The 15336-nt window shown below is 38.2% G+C and overlaps 3 protein-coding genes across 4 annotated transcripts; all 3 read right to left on the bottom strand.

The window, feature by feature from the left end:
- Positions 1-2741: 2741 nt before the first annotated feature.
- Positions 2742-3564, bottom strand: LOC131012070 (anther-specific protein LAT52-like). The gene has a single exon (XM_057939979.1). It carries the CDS (start codon positions 3415-3417, stop codon positions 2944-2946), a length of 474 nt encoding a protein of 157 aa, XP_057795962.1. The 5' UTR covers positions 3418-3564; the 3' UTR covers positions 2742-2943.
- A 340-nt stretch (positions 3565-3904) lies between these two features.
- On the bottom strand, positions 3905-8020 carry LOC131012071 (dol-P-Man:Man(6)GlcNAc(2)-PP-Dol alpha-1,2-mannosyltransferase). Its single transcript, XM_057939980.1, has 10 exons — positions 7645-8020; positions 6918-7005; positions 6671-6830; positions 6290-6507; positions 5851-6146; positions 5448-5562; positions 5220-5358; positions 4681-4877; positions 4489-4578; positions 3905-4385 (listed from the first exon to the last, which is right to left on the bottom strand). Exons 1-10 carry the CDS (start codon positions 7914-7916, stop codon positions 4251-4253), a joined length of 1710 nt encoding a protein of 569 aa, XP_057795963.1. The 5' UTR covers positions 7917-8020; the 3' UTR covers positions 3905-4250.
- A 2292-nt stretch (positions 8021-10312) lies between these two features.
- On the bottom strand, positions 10313-15336 carry LOC131012072 (phosphoenolpyruvate carboxylase). 2 transcript variants are annotated; one of them, XM_057939981.1, is made up of 11 exons: positions 15204-15336; positions 14808-15014; positions 13951-14342; positions 13706-13790; positions 13126-13348; positions 12911-13014; positions 12746-12833; positions 12509-12663; positions 11356-12354; positions 10886-11272; positions 10313-10815 (listed from the first exon to the last, which is right to left on the bottom strand). In XM_057939981.1, the coding sequence occupies exons 2-11, from the start codon at positions 14970-14972 to the stop codon at positions 10522-10524; spliced, it is 2892 nt and encodes a 963-aa protein (XP_057795964.1). In that variant the 5' UTR covers positions 14973-15014; positions 15204-15336; the 3' UTR covers positions 10313-10521. The 2 variants fall into 2 exon arrangements, with proteins under 2 accessions (XP_057795964.1, XP_057795966.1); XM_057939983.1 differs by having other exon boundaries at positions 15093-15207.

A 15336-nucleotide genomic window follows, 5' to 3' on the forward strand; every position in this document is an offset into this window, starting at 1 on the left:
TAAGAATTTTGTATTCCAATTACAAATTTGATATAGACATCAAGATTAATTTGGGTATATGATCAAGTTTTTTATAAGAATTGATATTTTTAATTTTAGCATAATCAATGTGGGTATTTTTAATTTCTTCTCTAAAAATATCATCTCATGAAATAATGTTGTTTTACCATTTCATTCTTAAAAATAGTGAAATTTGATTTCTGAAAAAAAAAATATTTAATCTACCTCTAAATTAAATATTAAGAAAATTTTTAACTTGGAGTAGAAATAATCAAAACTAAATTTATAACAAAAAAGTTATATTTGTTATAAAACAGTTTGCCTAAGAGTCCAAGCCCCGAGTCCCGAATACCATCCAATCATCGGGACGGTTCTGGAACCAAAACGGTCTGTGACAGTTTCGAACCAAAATCGAAACTGCCGTAAACCGGTTCGGTTTCGGTTCCCGCTTCGGAACCGTAACCAAGCCAGGGAATTGCGAATCATGGCGCAACCGCATCTGGAACCGCATAGAACCTGAATCGGTGGTTCCAACGGTTCAAATCGGGAACCATCCCAGAAAATGACGAGAACCGTGGAACTATTTCGGTTGGCGTGCCCATCATCTCTTCATTCACTTTGTGCAGATTTTGATTCTCTCAACCCCAACTATTGTGCAGAGATTTGATTCCATTTCAAAATTTGGATTTCAAATTCAAAATTTAAATCAATCCTCTCATTTTCACCTCATTCTTTACCTATAAATATCTCATCCAATCCTCACCATTTCTCGCATCAATCTCATATCTCTACACTCTACTACTCTTTCTCTAAGTATTCTAAAGCTCTATATTTGTGTTCTTGTTCTATTTATATATTTTTCTTCTTCTATTATCATCCATTTTCTTAATCCTCACAAATGGCTTCTTTCGGTTCCGACTCCAGCTCTCGTCGTAATGATAGGGGCAAAAGTCCTATTGATTACGATGCTACCATTGGAAATAGACCACGAGGCCCTTGTCGTCTACGTGGTGTTGTTATTCGAGAAGATCCTAACGAAGCAAACTACGTTGGTAGTGAGGATCCTTCTCCGACTTCTCAATTCTGAAGGGTGCCCAATCATCGTCAACATGAACAAATGGAGGAGGAACAAATCGAAGTCGATGCGGCCATGGGGGCACGCCTTGCTCAACAAGATGCCGATGAAGAAATTTCATCCACGTACCAAGAAGGCGATGCTGAAGCAATTGATTTGGAGGACGAGATGGAAATTTAGATCCTTCTTTCAAATACGAAGGTGTGTGTAATCTTTTGAAAATTTATTATAAGTTTTTTGTAGATATGAAACTTTGTGATGGTCTTACTCATGAAACTTTAGATTTGCCAAATTTTATGGATATCAAAACTAGTCTTTATTGTGACTTACAAAATCTTTTTCAAGAGTATACTTCAAAATATAGTGGAAATGTTAGTCGTAAACAAACTGTTAGGAGTAGTGGGTCTTTATGTTTTGGAATAGACATTAGTACTCAAGCGGGATTACAAATTTTTTTGGCAAACAAAGGTCATGTCAACCACAATTTTTCGAACTAGAAGAATACCTTAGGGAGCCAGGGGAGAGGGGGAGGGGAAGGACTTAATTAATGCAGGGCTAAATGACGTCGACGTCTTAAATTGGTGGTCAATTAAGTAAGGGCAATACCCCATTCTCGCTATCCTTGTAAAAGAGATATTTTTCGTCCCCACATCAACAATAGCGGTCGAGCGGAGGATACATGCTCGACGAACGAAGATCCCAAATGGCACCGCATAATCTTGAAGCTCAACTATTGCTCAAAGATCATACATTAGTCGAAGTAAGAGAGCAAGAAAATAAATGGGATGATTTGTTCCAAGAATATCCTATAAGCACAACCGAAGCCGAGACCACCGATGCGAGCTAGTCATCTCAATGTACCGAAGACGAAGACTTCGACGATAATTTTAACTTTGACATGTAGAAGACTTCATGATTATGCGGTGTCACCTAAGGTATGACGAAGGTAAGAGAATACGTGGACTTTGATTCATTCGGGATACATAGGCAACTTAATTATAACTTAAATGTTATAATTAAGCTCAAGTCCTATTTCCTTTATTTCTTTTTTCCCCAATTACAAGTTGTAATATAAGTTGCCTCAATTTTATTTTAGCATTCTTAAGTTGTAAATTGTATTTGTAAGAGTTGTAACTTTAAAATATAAGTTCAATTTTAAAATAAAGCAATTATGCAATTTATATTTAACTTATTGTGTCTTATATTATATTATTGTATATTTCATTAAATTTTATACAAAAATACATAAAAAAAATACAAACAATTAAAATAAAAATGTAAAAAATAATATTATTGGACGGTTCAAACCGTGAACCGCCAGTTCCGATTTAGAATCGAAACCGTCAGTTCACAGTTCAAACCAAAACCGTGAGACTCCCTAGCTGGTTCGGTTCTGATTCTGAAATCCGGAACTGTGGAACTGACGGGTCGGTTCGAACCTCATGACCATGTCTAAATAAAGTTATGCCAGCTACATTATATTTGACCATAAACTAGTTACTAATCAAATTACAAAAAAAAAAAAAAAACTTTGATTCATTTAATTTTTTAAATTAAAACAAAAATTAGCTAGTATTAGTATATTTATACACATTGTAGCTAAAAGTGATGTGTAAGATTTGGTGTGGTGGTTAAATTGATAATAAAAAAGACAAGTAGATGATGATATGATATGAATTTTCCATTATTCAAGGCCACGCCAGTGATAGCAAGCAACAAGAAATCGTTATTACATCGAAAAGGAATGCGCAAAAGGGGAAATTCGCATTCCTCCTCCTTCCCGCCGGCATCCTTTTTAAAAAATCGAAAATAAAGATTTCACTGGGCAGCAATTCGCACACAGTTTTGGCAAGAGAAGCATATCTCGTTCAATTGAAGTCGACGCCCATGTTGAAGAGCACGGGGGCGCAGTGTGGATCGGCGGCCTTGGTCATGAAGCCGATGGGGTTGGCGTAGCGGACGGCGGCGTGGATGCCGCTGTTGGTGGTGCACTCGATCCGCGATTTCTCCAACTCCCCCATGGGCTCGCTGCAGTCGCCGCTAGGGCTCTTCACCACCGACACCTCGCAGTTGTCGTTCTCGTGATCGCCGGTCACCTCCAGGCTGTAGTGGCCGTCGGGACCGGTGATTCCCTCGGCGGAGTAGGTCACCGCCTTCGTCACGAGGTCTGTGCATTCCACTCGCACCGTCGCCCCCGGGAGCTTCTTGGAGAGCTCCGTCACGAACTGGACGCGGCAAGGGTCGCAGTAAACGTCGCCTTCCACGTTGAAAACGTCGTGGGCGTGGGCGTGGGCGAGGCTCAGGAAGCAGATTGCCAAGATGAGACCAACAGTTTTTGCCATTTTATTTTTATTAGGACTGTTTTTCTCACTTCTCTTGTTTGTGTTGTGTGTGCGAATTGGAAATGTGTTGGTGCAGTGATGGGCTATTTATTGAACCAATTTGTGGACCGATTTTCCTGCACAAATTTAAGGGCCTTCCCACACTTGGACACATTTACATTCAATTATTTTATAGGGCTCTAAATTTTTTGCTATACATATTTGTCTGTTGACAAATTCATACTAGATTCACTTTTGTTGGATCTTGGATCGAACATTTTGAAATTTTAATGTAGGATTATTTTTTAAATTAATCAAGGTAAAAATTTTGTATGCATAAATAGATTAAATTATTCAAATACAAAGATACACTTTAGTTTGATTCAATTTTTTTAAATCGTATCAACCATATCACAACTCTTATTGAGTAATGTAACTTTCACATGAATATAGTCCTATGGTATAACGTTAAGCAAAACAATCTTAAAAAAAAAAAAAAAAAAAGATGTTTGATGTCTGTAGTCAAATTATATCGTGTATGAAAGAAAGATCCATAACAACAATTAGTGTAAAAGTAAAAACCTGGACGAGGTAAAAGATTACATCCTCATCAACCAAAAGCTACAGTTAGAGACAAACACCAACAAGAAATCTACAGTTTACAAAACTGATGGAAGCCATTGCCAACATTCTAGAGGGAACAGTCTCCAATAGATGATAGATGATAGATGAGTAGATAGTAGGTCGAACGACGACGACACCAGTAATAAGGTCACAACGAAATTTGCTTGGATCAGTGGATGATCTGCTCATACTAGAGTTGTTGCAACGACTTGGAGAATTTGTTTCGGTGGCTACGATTTTGGTATTCTCTTCAGTAGTTTGTACAAACCGAACACATTATTCTGCTGCCAGAGGTACGGGATAAAGAATGACCGGTACTTGGGAGGTGACATTTCGCGATCCAGGTAATGCATAGCTGCCACTACCTGAGAATAATAATCCATAAGATAGCTGATAGTGTGTGTATGAGTGTGTGAGAAAGAGAGAGAGAGAGAGAGAGAGAGAGAGAGAGAGAGAGAGAGTTCACACCTCCCATGTATTCAAGTCACTCCCACGAGGAAGGTAAGGTCTTTGGAGATGCAACTCTACGAGGAAAGTGCATTTGTCTATATCTTGGAGCTGCATCGTTATTAGAAGAAAGAAATGGAGAAAGGTTAAGTCATTTATATAGTAGGAAAATAGATATTCTCAAATTTCTAGTAACAAGGAAGAATTTGTTACAAATTGTTGATCTGATGCCAGGTTCTTGTTGTTGAAATAGGGAGGAGCAGCAGATGTGCCACCCAAGGTAGCGTTGAACGGGAGAGGAAGAAGACCTCGGAACCCGTCATCTATCCATCTCACCTCTCCGATGTACTCGGGGACAAAAAAAGATGATGGGAACCTGTGCCATTCACTTCCAACGCACAGGACTGAACCTATACCATGTACAAAAACTTGGCAAAGTGAGAAAAGCGCGAATAAAATATATGCAACACCAAAGAAAACCTGTTTATGAGGATCAGAATTCAAAGGTCCTGGAAACTTTGAATACATGTTTAAGAGATATTGAACAAATACAACTAGATTATATTCAAGAATATCAAATATTTAACAGAGAATGAAGTGTTTGCTTGATTGTAAATCTAGTCAACACACAATAAGGTATAATCTCCGGGTTATCCCAGAATGCTCACTCTGTCTAATTAGCTCATTTTTCTTTTTTAGTTCACATGGGAACTAATGATGGCTGGAAAAGGAAAATAATAGGAGTTTCCTACCTTCCCCTACATCATCATAGTGTTCCAAATGTTTGTAAATCTCCACAGGAGCCGAATAACCATTGATTAAGGAAAATGTCCTAGAATGAGAGGCACATAAAATGAGTCCAAGAACCATAGGCCTCATAGCTTTTGCTATCTGTACAACCACAGCAAAAGTAAGTTCAATCAGCTCCAACAGAGCAATACCACAGCAAGAAGATTTCTTTCTGGAGCAAGAACTCATACCGTAACAAGTAGAGAAGGGTCATTGGGGTTGTACTTATCCTGAAATAAATCAGGAATGCTCTCAATGACAGCTGAAGCAGCAACACAAATAAGAGGGTATATTGGATAAAGGAATCTGCAAAAAACAAAAGATATTAACACCAACAAGCATTGTAAGCTATATTCACTGTACAACTAGCTAAGCACATTCTACATCTTCTCTGATTTAATCAAAAGATACTGAAGATGTCAAACAAATTACACTTTTTAGATAAGACTTAGTGTAAACTACACTTTCTTAGAAACATAAACGCAAGGGTTAAGGATAAAAACTGTACAAAAGAAGTCAAACCTAAGGAGGATATCTTGAGAAAATAAAAAGTACATTCAAGACGCAAATCAAAAGAAGAAAAAACAAATTTACCTCTCTTCCTTGTGCGGCTGCAAAGACATAAAAGCTAGCCAGATATAGACGGGTGAGATGATGACTAACAAATCTGGAGCATACTTTTTCTTAACAATGGGAAGGATCACAATGAATAGGAGAGCAAGGATGAAACAAAAGTTGAAGTTATTGAACCCATTCTTCAGGTAAAACAGTGGCCCTTCAGTACCATATAAATGGCTCTCTCCACCACCTAAAACATTATATATCAATAGATTGAGGACGGATGATGTCCACTTTCCGTAGTAGTAGTGGTCAACAACGGCTGATAGTGCCTGGAGAATTTGAAGGGACATGTGTACGACCATATCAAATAATGGAAGAATTAGAAAATTGGACAATATCACAATGGATTTAATAGGTGGAAGGATGATAAAACTGGTTAGATATGTTTGAACTGTCGGAAAATTACACTTACCACAAGAAAAAGAGAAGTGATGACACCAGACAGAAATGCATGCTTAAACCTTTTCTTGAGGGAGAAAATTGTAAGTGGCAGAAATGCCAGGACTGAGAATGGCCAACCAAGAATAACTCCGGTGGCGGCACTTAAAACTGCAGCTGCGGGCTTATCAAAAAGATAAAGTGCCGATGATAGAGACATCGCATACATAGAGAATGAACTTGGAAGGAAACCTGTATATGCAGCAGTAATCATGAGTTGATTGGAGAACAAGAACATGGTGACAATTCAGGCCTCTATCCTACATGCATTGTTTAGGTTAAGAAGTCAGAAGTGGCAACTTAAAAAAATGCGTATAATGAAGAGTAAGATCCAGGTCCAATTAGTTGCACTTACTAGTGCTAGCAAAAAAACAACCGCTGGCCAAGCATAGCATTGCCAGTGTATATGAAGCAAGACGTTTCCCGTACTTTCTAGAAAGGCCCACAACAAGGGCCGCATCCGCAATGACAGAGAGAATACCAAGAAAAATCCTCACAGCATAAAAGACTCTCACCTGAATTTTAAGCATAAAGGATTCAGAGATGAGTAGAAGAACTGGATCAAGCATAAAAAAGTAAGGGATTATGAAGAGACATCTTACTTTGTCTTCTCCAAACCACCAAGATGCCGGCAAACCGACCAAGTTGTGGAAAATAATATATAAGTATGATCTCAACGCAAACTGGGAGCTGCAGGATGATGCATAAAGGATGTTGGAATCAATTATGTACAAACATGCCAATCTTTAAAGACTATATCAGAGCAAATTTTGATTAGTTTTGTATACTACTAAGCAATACACTTTAATACACGGACACAGTCTAGATCAAGAGTTATAGCAGAAAAAATAAAATAAAAAACCTACTCAGAAACAACCTTTACGAGCATATCATTAGTCTGAAGTCTATGAAAAAGTTATACGAGAGTTAATAGTCTTAAGTATCTCTAATCACAAAGTTAAATTAAGATATAATAGAGAATTTGGAGAAGGACACAACAGGAAACTGATGGCTCTCATGAACAAAGCCACGTCACTGCGATGACAGCTTTTTGTGCAAACATAGTGAATTTATAGGCTACGCGTATAAACTTTTGCAATTATGAAACAGAACTTGTGAACAGACTATCATGTTGACGATATTTCCATCACGCAATTCACAACTAAGGAACAATGGAAAGCAAAAATCCACCACCTCTAAACAACAAGACATCCTCACACATCACTCAATTAATCGCCGCAAAAGAAAACCTAACCGATCAACGGATTACACAGCAAATGCACTCAATTACAAACAAAAGGAGAAGAGAAAAATAAAATCGGCGGCTACCTGTATTCCCAAGTTTGGAAACCGGTCTTGTAGAGTAGGAAATGGAGGGGCTCCCAGTAATTAAAGACCTCGTCACAGTCGTGAATTATGTTGGATGAGGCGCTCATGTAGCGCAGCACTGCCAGCGAGAGGAGCGGCAGGAACCACCCCAGCCTCTGGTCGCCGTCGCCGGCCGGCTTATCAGGCTTGTCCAGCTTCGAGTAGGGAGAAGGGGACGGCGTCGTGGGGAGATCCGGCGGCGAGGGGCGGCGCTGCCTCGTCGATAGAGCCATTTTCGCCTTTACTCTTTCAGGAATTCAGCGATTTTTGGAGCAGTGATGCTTCTTTTCCTCTGCCTTTCCTTGTGCTTGCGGAAATGTCAGTCCGCCCGTTCAAACGGGTCGGGCTGGTTTAAATATAATTTATTTTAAATAAAAGTCTGCATATAAATACATCAATTTTAGATCAATTCTACATTAATTTAAGAAGATTGCGTTTACTTTGATGCATAAATTTATCATAGAAAAATAAGGGATAAAAAAAATTTATATGAAGGGATAATATTATTCCTCCTTGAAATAAAAAATAAGAAAGAAAAAATGGTGAACTTATCTTTTGTAGTATAAAACTAGTATATGTCCATTCGTGCGATGCACGACGGACATCGAAATTAAACGATAAATTCAAATAAATAAATATAAATAATAAAAAATCAAAATATAAACAAATATACAATATGATTTAAAAATAAAATATAATAATTCAAATCAATTACTCAATAAAATTCTAAATTTAAAAATGTAAAGTTTCAATTTATACAAAGTAATGATAATTATATTTATTAAATATTTTTTTAAAAAAATAGATAATGAAAATTTGCATTATGTATATTATTATTATTATATACTATTATTTATTATAATAAATATTTTCATACACAAACATAAATAAAAAATTATAAATTTTTAGTGAAGACACATAAAATTTGATATTTTAAAATTTTCATAACTTATTCATTTTAAATCCATTTTTGATGATTTTTATACTATATTAAATTTAAGATGCATATTGATTATTTTTTTCATGAATCAAATTTGATGACGTTTTGAAAATAATTAAAATATAAAAAATAAAAAGAAAAAAATAGTGAAAAAATTTGTGGAAGAAGAGAGGGAAAAAAGGAGGGAAAAAACTTCTCTTTTACATATTATATAAAATTCTACAATTGTAGAGTCCTAAAATGAAGAAATATAATCTCACTCTTCTTAGTTGTATTAAATATTATTATAATTAAAAAATATATAAATAACAAATACAAACATTGATATAAAAAAATATAGGAAGCGAAATCAAATTAATATAAAAATAGAAAACAAAGAGGGGGAAAAAATTGCATGTCCAACATTAATAGGAATTTTTTGTGAAATTTTATTTGATTTTAAAATTTCAATAGTACAAAAAATATTATCTACTCTATCTCAAATTTGAGATTGTTCTTTGCTATTTGATTAACATTTTCTATAAAAAAAAAATTAATAAATAATTTTAAAATATTGTCTAGACATTTGTTTATAAAGTTAGCTATCATTTTTTTTTTGAGAGGTAAAGTTAGCTATCATATATATATATCCAATTTCTATATTGTCTATTACATATATTCGTTAATGTTTTTATTATTTGTTTGACACGTATGATGTGAACATGTATAAGTGCATACAAATTAAAGTGAAAATATTGCAATAATCATTGTACCATAATTTGTACCATCATTGGTACTTTTCTCAATTTAAATTTATTTTATTGTACAGGAAATTATCATGCACGTATACCAGGCATATTATCATGTCATGGGGTATTTTACAATTCGATAACTAACGAGCGCATTTTACAAAACACATTTTATATTTTTTCCAAATTGCATGGAGGTATTTTGTATGTTTTTAATTATCCATCAACCGCATTTTCATGTTTTTTTTAAAAAAACTTTTATGTGAATGTATTGTAACTTCACAAAAGTATAATACATCACGGGTCAATTAAGATGGAGTCCTTATATATTGGACAATAAAATAAAAACTAACTCAAATTATACCGTGGACATATTTGATTATACTACCGACACTTTTGGTTATATCGTTGACACTTCTGATTGTACCGTTGGCGGTATAATCACTTATGCCGGTGGTATAATATATTTTTCCAGTGGTATAATTATTTAGAAATAAGGGATGAGAAATGTGCCAGTTTAGAGAAAGGATGAGAGAAAAATTTAAAGAAATAAGGGAGGAGATATGCGTCGAAGGTAAAGATGAGGGAGGATGAGAGATGTCATTAATAATTAGTTGGTGGTAGGTTCTAAATTAAGTGCAAGATTCTCTACTCAATCAAATTCTTCTTGAAATTTAGATTCAGTTAAAAGTATATATGACACATACCGCATTTGTCACCCTTTACATCACGCATGTATCGAACATATTCTATTTAAATTGCAATGGTTTTGTATATATTGTAGATAATTTATAAATGTGTATTTTTGGCAGACAAATCTACAAACTTGTGTAGTTTTAAATAATAAAAGGCATGTCATTTTAAAATTTTACACGCCGGACAAGCAGTGACATGTATTTCGCCGGAGGTTCTCGCCGGGACAAAAATTAAAATATTACTAAAGCTTGAGTATGGTCAGATAGATTTTTAAGGTCATGTCTAAATTGAAAATCGACGAAAGTCGGTGAATTTACAACAAATTAACCAAAAAAAAAATGAGTTTATTACATTATGTAGCAGACCCAATAAGCCAAAATATGGTAAATGGCGATCCGATTATTTCAAGGACGGTTGATCAACCCCGTCTACGATAAATATAAGGAAGAGAAGAGGCGTAAAAATGAAAAAAAATCAACCAGTGTTCTGCATTCCAGCAGCAATGCCCTTCATGGTCAAGATGAGGGTGTCCTCCAATCCCGGCGCGTATTCGCTGGTAGGGTTGAGCTTGACGAGCTCCGCAGCCGGTTTGGAGTCGAAGTAGTCCTTGGAAATATGAGGCCTCAGCTTGACATGGTAGTTGGGATCGCGGATTCGCTTGAGCGTGTAGGCTTGGCACACGTTCAACGTTGTGATGTAGGAGTCCCGCAGCCGCAGCCGTTGCTTCAGGTATGGATCCCCTTCCAACAGATCTGTGTGGCCTGCAATCTGTGGAAAACAAGATGTATATATAAGAAACATGCATGGGAGTAGGTATTTTAGGTAGGTTAAGTAGTACCTTGAGCAGAAGGGACTTGGTTTCCTCGTAGTTGGCCCTTAATTTGTGACCGAAAGATAAGAGATCTTGGGAGACTAGGAGCTTGTCATACAAGGCGGCAATGCCGGGGTCTCCCTTGGCGAACACCATCTCCACTAAGTCAATGGTGACTCGGAAGAAAGGCCATTGGTTGTACATGTCTTGCAGCATCTTGAGGTTCTTGGCGTCCTTCTTTATCGCGTGTTGGAATGCCCCTCCGAAGCCCAGCCACACTGGCAGATGGAATCTCGTCTGCGTCCACGCGAAGATCCATGGGATTGCCCGCAGTGATTCAATCCCCCCGCTTGCTTTCCTTTTTGACGGCCGGCTCCCGATGTTCATCCTACCATACTCTAGCTCAGGAGTCGCCTAATCACAGATTCACAAAAATACAACTTTATACTAAGAAAGAATTCATCAAGAATCAGCGTCTACATTATTCAATGACTTACAAGCCGGAAGTACTCCACAAAGCGCGGTTCTTTGAAGACGATGGACCGATACTCGTCTGTGGCAACCACTGTGATCTCATCAAGAAGTGCACGCCACTCGGGCTTGGGGGAGACCGGCGGGTTCATGCCGTGCTCCAGCGTCGCAGAAGTGTAGCGTTGGAGTGTTCTAAAGCAGAGGTGTTCCTCACCGAATGACTGCTCGATCACTTCTCCCTGGACCGTGACACGGAGAGATCCGTGCACCGACTCCGGGGGCTGAGACAGAATTGCAAGGTGAGTCGGGCCGCCTCCTCGCCCCACAGTTCCGCCACGCCCGTGGAACATCGTCAGCTTCACGCCAAACTTCTTGGCGACTTTGATGAGCTCCTCCTGAGCCTTGTACAGCTGCCACGCTGCCGATAGCCTGCCCGCATCTTTGCCCGAGTCGGAGTAGCCGATCATCACCTCCTGCTTACCGTCGATTCTGTTCTTGTACCACTCGATCGAGAAGAGACGCGCAACGGCAGCAGGAGCAGCCACGAGATCAGCTAGTTTCTCAAAGAGCGGGACGACTCTCAGTGGCTGCTTCACACGGCATTCCCGCTGCAGAAGCTCGACGGCCAGCACATCCGAGGGTGCTGTGGCCATTGAGATGATGTAGGCGCCGAAGCAGTCTGATGGGAGCTCGGCCAGTACCTGGAACGTGTCGAGGACCTCAGCAATCTCTTCGGTTTTGGGGAGATCCGGTCCGAAGAGAGGACGCTTGCTGTTGAGTTCAGAGAGGAGCCATTCTTGCCTGCGCTCCTCGGACCACTCTTTGAACGACCCTATGCCCAAGTGCTTTGTGATGGCGTCTAGGACATCAGTGTGCCTGTCTGATTCTTGCCGTATGTCGAGCCTCACAAATGACAGCCCAAATGTCGAGATTTGTCGGAGAAAATCCAGAAGGCTGCCATCAGCAATTGACCCATCGCCAGAAGCATTTAGGGATCTATAGCACAGCTCAAGAGGTTCCAGGAACTGCGCATATATTCAGCAATATATAATAGATAATGCCACCAACCAATACTTGTGAGTAACATGTTGAAATAAACAACATGTAATTCTAGAGAGTATGCAATCCAAATTCAGAGTTAACCAAGACCAATAAAAATGTACAGATATAGAAGAGAACCTGCTCAACAGTGGTGAATGTCGCCTCTTCAGGGATATCCGACGTTCCTTGAGTTAATAAATGGCGAGTGCGCTCGCGTGTGAGGTAGAGCTTATCCCTTACATCACCGAGAATTACACGATAGGGCTCGCTAACCGGGATTGTTTTCCAAAATTCTGCATCGCAAGGAAGATTAATCCGCCAATAATAGATGATGAAAATTGTGAGCAGATAGACCTACAAGATTTGGATGTTTACCTATGAAATGCTTTGCATCTCTCTTGGAAGACCTGTGGAGTTCATCAGCTCGGACACGAAGATCTTCATTGCAACGCCACATGGACAACTGGATAAAAGGCATTAGTTATGGCACTGCATTGCAAGTCTTCAACACTAAGAATTGTTGAAGTAATTAAATAGCACCTCAAACATAAGCTCCTCTATTTGGGAATAGTACAAGTTAGCAGCCATCATTCTAGCCAGTAAGCAGACGTCCCTAGTGACTTCAGGAGTAACCCTCGGATTCCCTGCAACAATACAAAGATGCGAATGTGATGAGCCAATTGGACATGCATTTTGAACAAAATAGTAGATTTCGTTTAGACATACTGAAACAAAAAGGAAAACAGATAGTATACCATCACGGTCTCCACCCATCCAAGAAGAAAATTGGATTACAGGAGCATTGTATGGAATGCGCTCATTGATCCCGATATTCTTAAGTGCTGTATCAACACGGCGCAGAAATTTTGGAACACCTTTGCAGATTGTTTCATGAAAGTAACTCATGCCTGCCCTCATTTCGTCTTGGGGGGCAGGAGGGTTCCTTCGTATTTCATCAGTTCGAAAAGCAGCTTGAATCTGCAAACAGACACAAAGAACAAGGTATAAGAAAAATGTAACAATTTGAAGACAATAAATTTTCAGTGCAGGCAAATGAAAATTTCTAAGAGAAAAGAAAGAATTCGGATAAGATAAAACAGATGAATAGGTCATCTTGGAATCCATATGTGTTTTCAATGCAAAAAGTTGTTGCAGCGAAATTAGAATAAGATAACAAGATTAGAATGGATAAGTATTACAAACCACTGTTTTCCTTTCCTATTTTCCATTTTTCCTTGCTTTCCTGTTCTCTAGTTTCATACAGAGAGCTAAACTCATGCAGAAAATATTTTAAAAAATCAGTGAACGATTACTAACTAATAACTAATAATGTACCTCCCTTTGCAAAGCCTCATCAAGCTCATGTTTATCATCGGGTGTTATGTCTTTGGCGTACAAACTTGCTAAGCAATGACGGATCCTGAAAAAGGCAGACCCAGCTCATGACATTGAAGATTTAAGAAACTAATGAGATTAAAATTAAATAAAAAAGGAAGAAAATGCTACATTTGATAACATATGTAACAGAGAAGCAAAATGTGGTCTAAGACTCTAAATAGCATAATACTTAGAAAACCAACCTTCCATGCTTTTGAAGCAACGACCTTCGAACTGACTGGGTGGGATGTGCGGTGAGGACCAAATCCACGGTCTGATTCTTCAACGCATCAAAAACTTCTTGAGGCGACTTCTTCAACTGAACAACCAGCCTTCTCAGAGTCTCTTCAATGTTTGACTCGGTGGTTGCATTGCTTTCATCAGTATAATCTCCTTTCTTCTGCTTGTTGCGCCTGCGAGAAGCAATCTGAACTTCCTCGGCCAAGTTCGCCAAGTTGAGCATGTTAGAAAAGGCTTTAGCAATGACAATTGAATCCCCTGGATCCAAATTTGTCAGCATATTTCCAAGCTCTTCTAATTTTTTCGGATCGAGTTTCCCTTCGTACTCTGCAGAAAGCTCATAACAGTTTTGCACCTACCATGATTACAGAATGAGAAAACATCAAAAATAGTTTATCATTTCAAATTAGTCATAAAAACAGCAATGCACCAAGATAGAACAGAAAAAAGAAACCAAATATTTCAAACCTCAGTCGCCTTCTAGTTTATGAGCCGGACTTTTCAAAAATCATTCCATAAATTCATCTACAGCAACAGTCTCGCAGATGCTACACTCAATCTCGCAGACGACAACCATGTTTTGTTTTGTTTTTTTTAAAAAAAAACCTAGAAATTATGATTTCGCCAATTCTTTTCAATTTTAGCATCCGTCCAACTATTTTCCTAATCACAGGGACCAAGAAACCACACATAATGAAATGGTACAAACATACAATTTCATATTTCTTTAACTTTATGATCAAATCAATACTAAATTGAAGACAAACAAATAAATTCCTCCAAATCTCATCACATTAACGAACAACAAATGCATTGTTACCGTTTCTCTGAGAACTTCTCCATGCAAGCTCTGCAGAATATCAAGGAATCGATCCAAAAGCAGCGCGTCGTACTCAACGAGCTTGTCGTCTTCGGAGACTTTCCCGGGGGCCAAAGCCCTCAACTGAGCATCAATTGATGTCATCTTCTCTAATTTTTTCGCCATCCCGTCCTCGATTTCTCCCTAGCCAGTATTTCGCGGATACGGCTGCAGATTGAAATCGACAAATATGATCACAAAATGTTGATTACGACCCAAAACAGAATGCGCTAAATTGGAACGTACGTGAGATCAAACAGCCGAAAGTAAAGAACAGTCTTTCATGCAAAAATTCACATGCAAAAATTTGATGTATCAAAAAACGAAAGGCGAGTGTGAATGATTATGATGGTGTACCTGATATTGGGAAGTGGATTATCAGACAGTGTGATAGTGTATAGAAAGAGAAAGCCAGAGAGAGAGAGAGAGAGAGGAAGAGGGGGAGAGAGAGTTCAGCGATCCAATGACCACGGCAACTCTATCTATTTAT

This window comes from Salvia miltiorrhiza, chromosome 2, assembly GCF_028751815.1.
Source record: "Salvia miltiorrhiza cultivar Shanhuang (shh) chromosome 2, IMPLAD_Smil_shh, whole genome shotgun sequence".
Taxonomy (NCBI): domain Eukaryota; kingdom Viridiplantae; phylum Streptophyta; class Magnoliopsida; order Lamiales; family Lamiaceae; genus Salvia; species Salvia miltiorrhiza.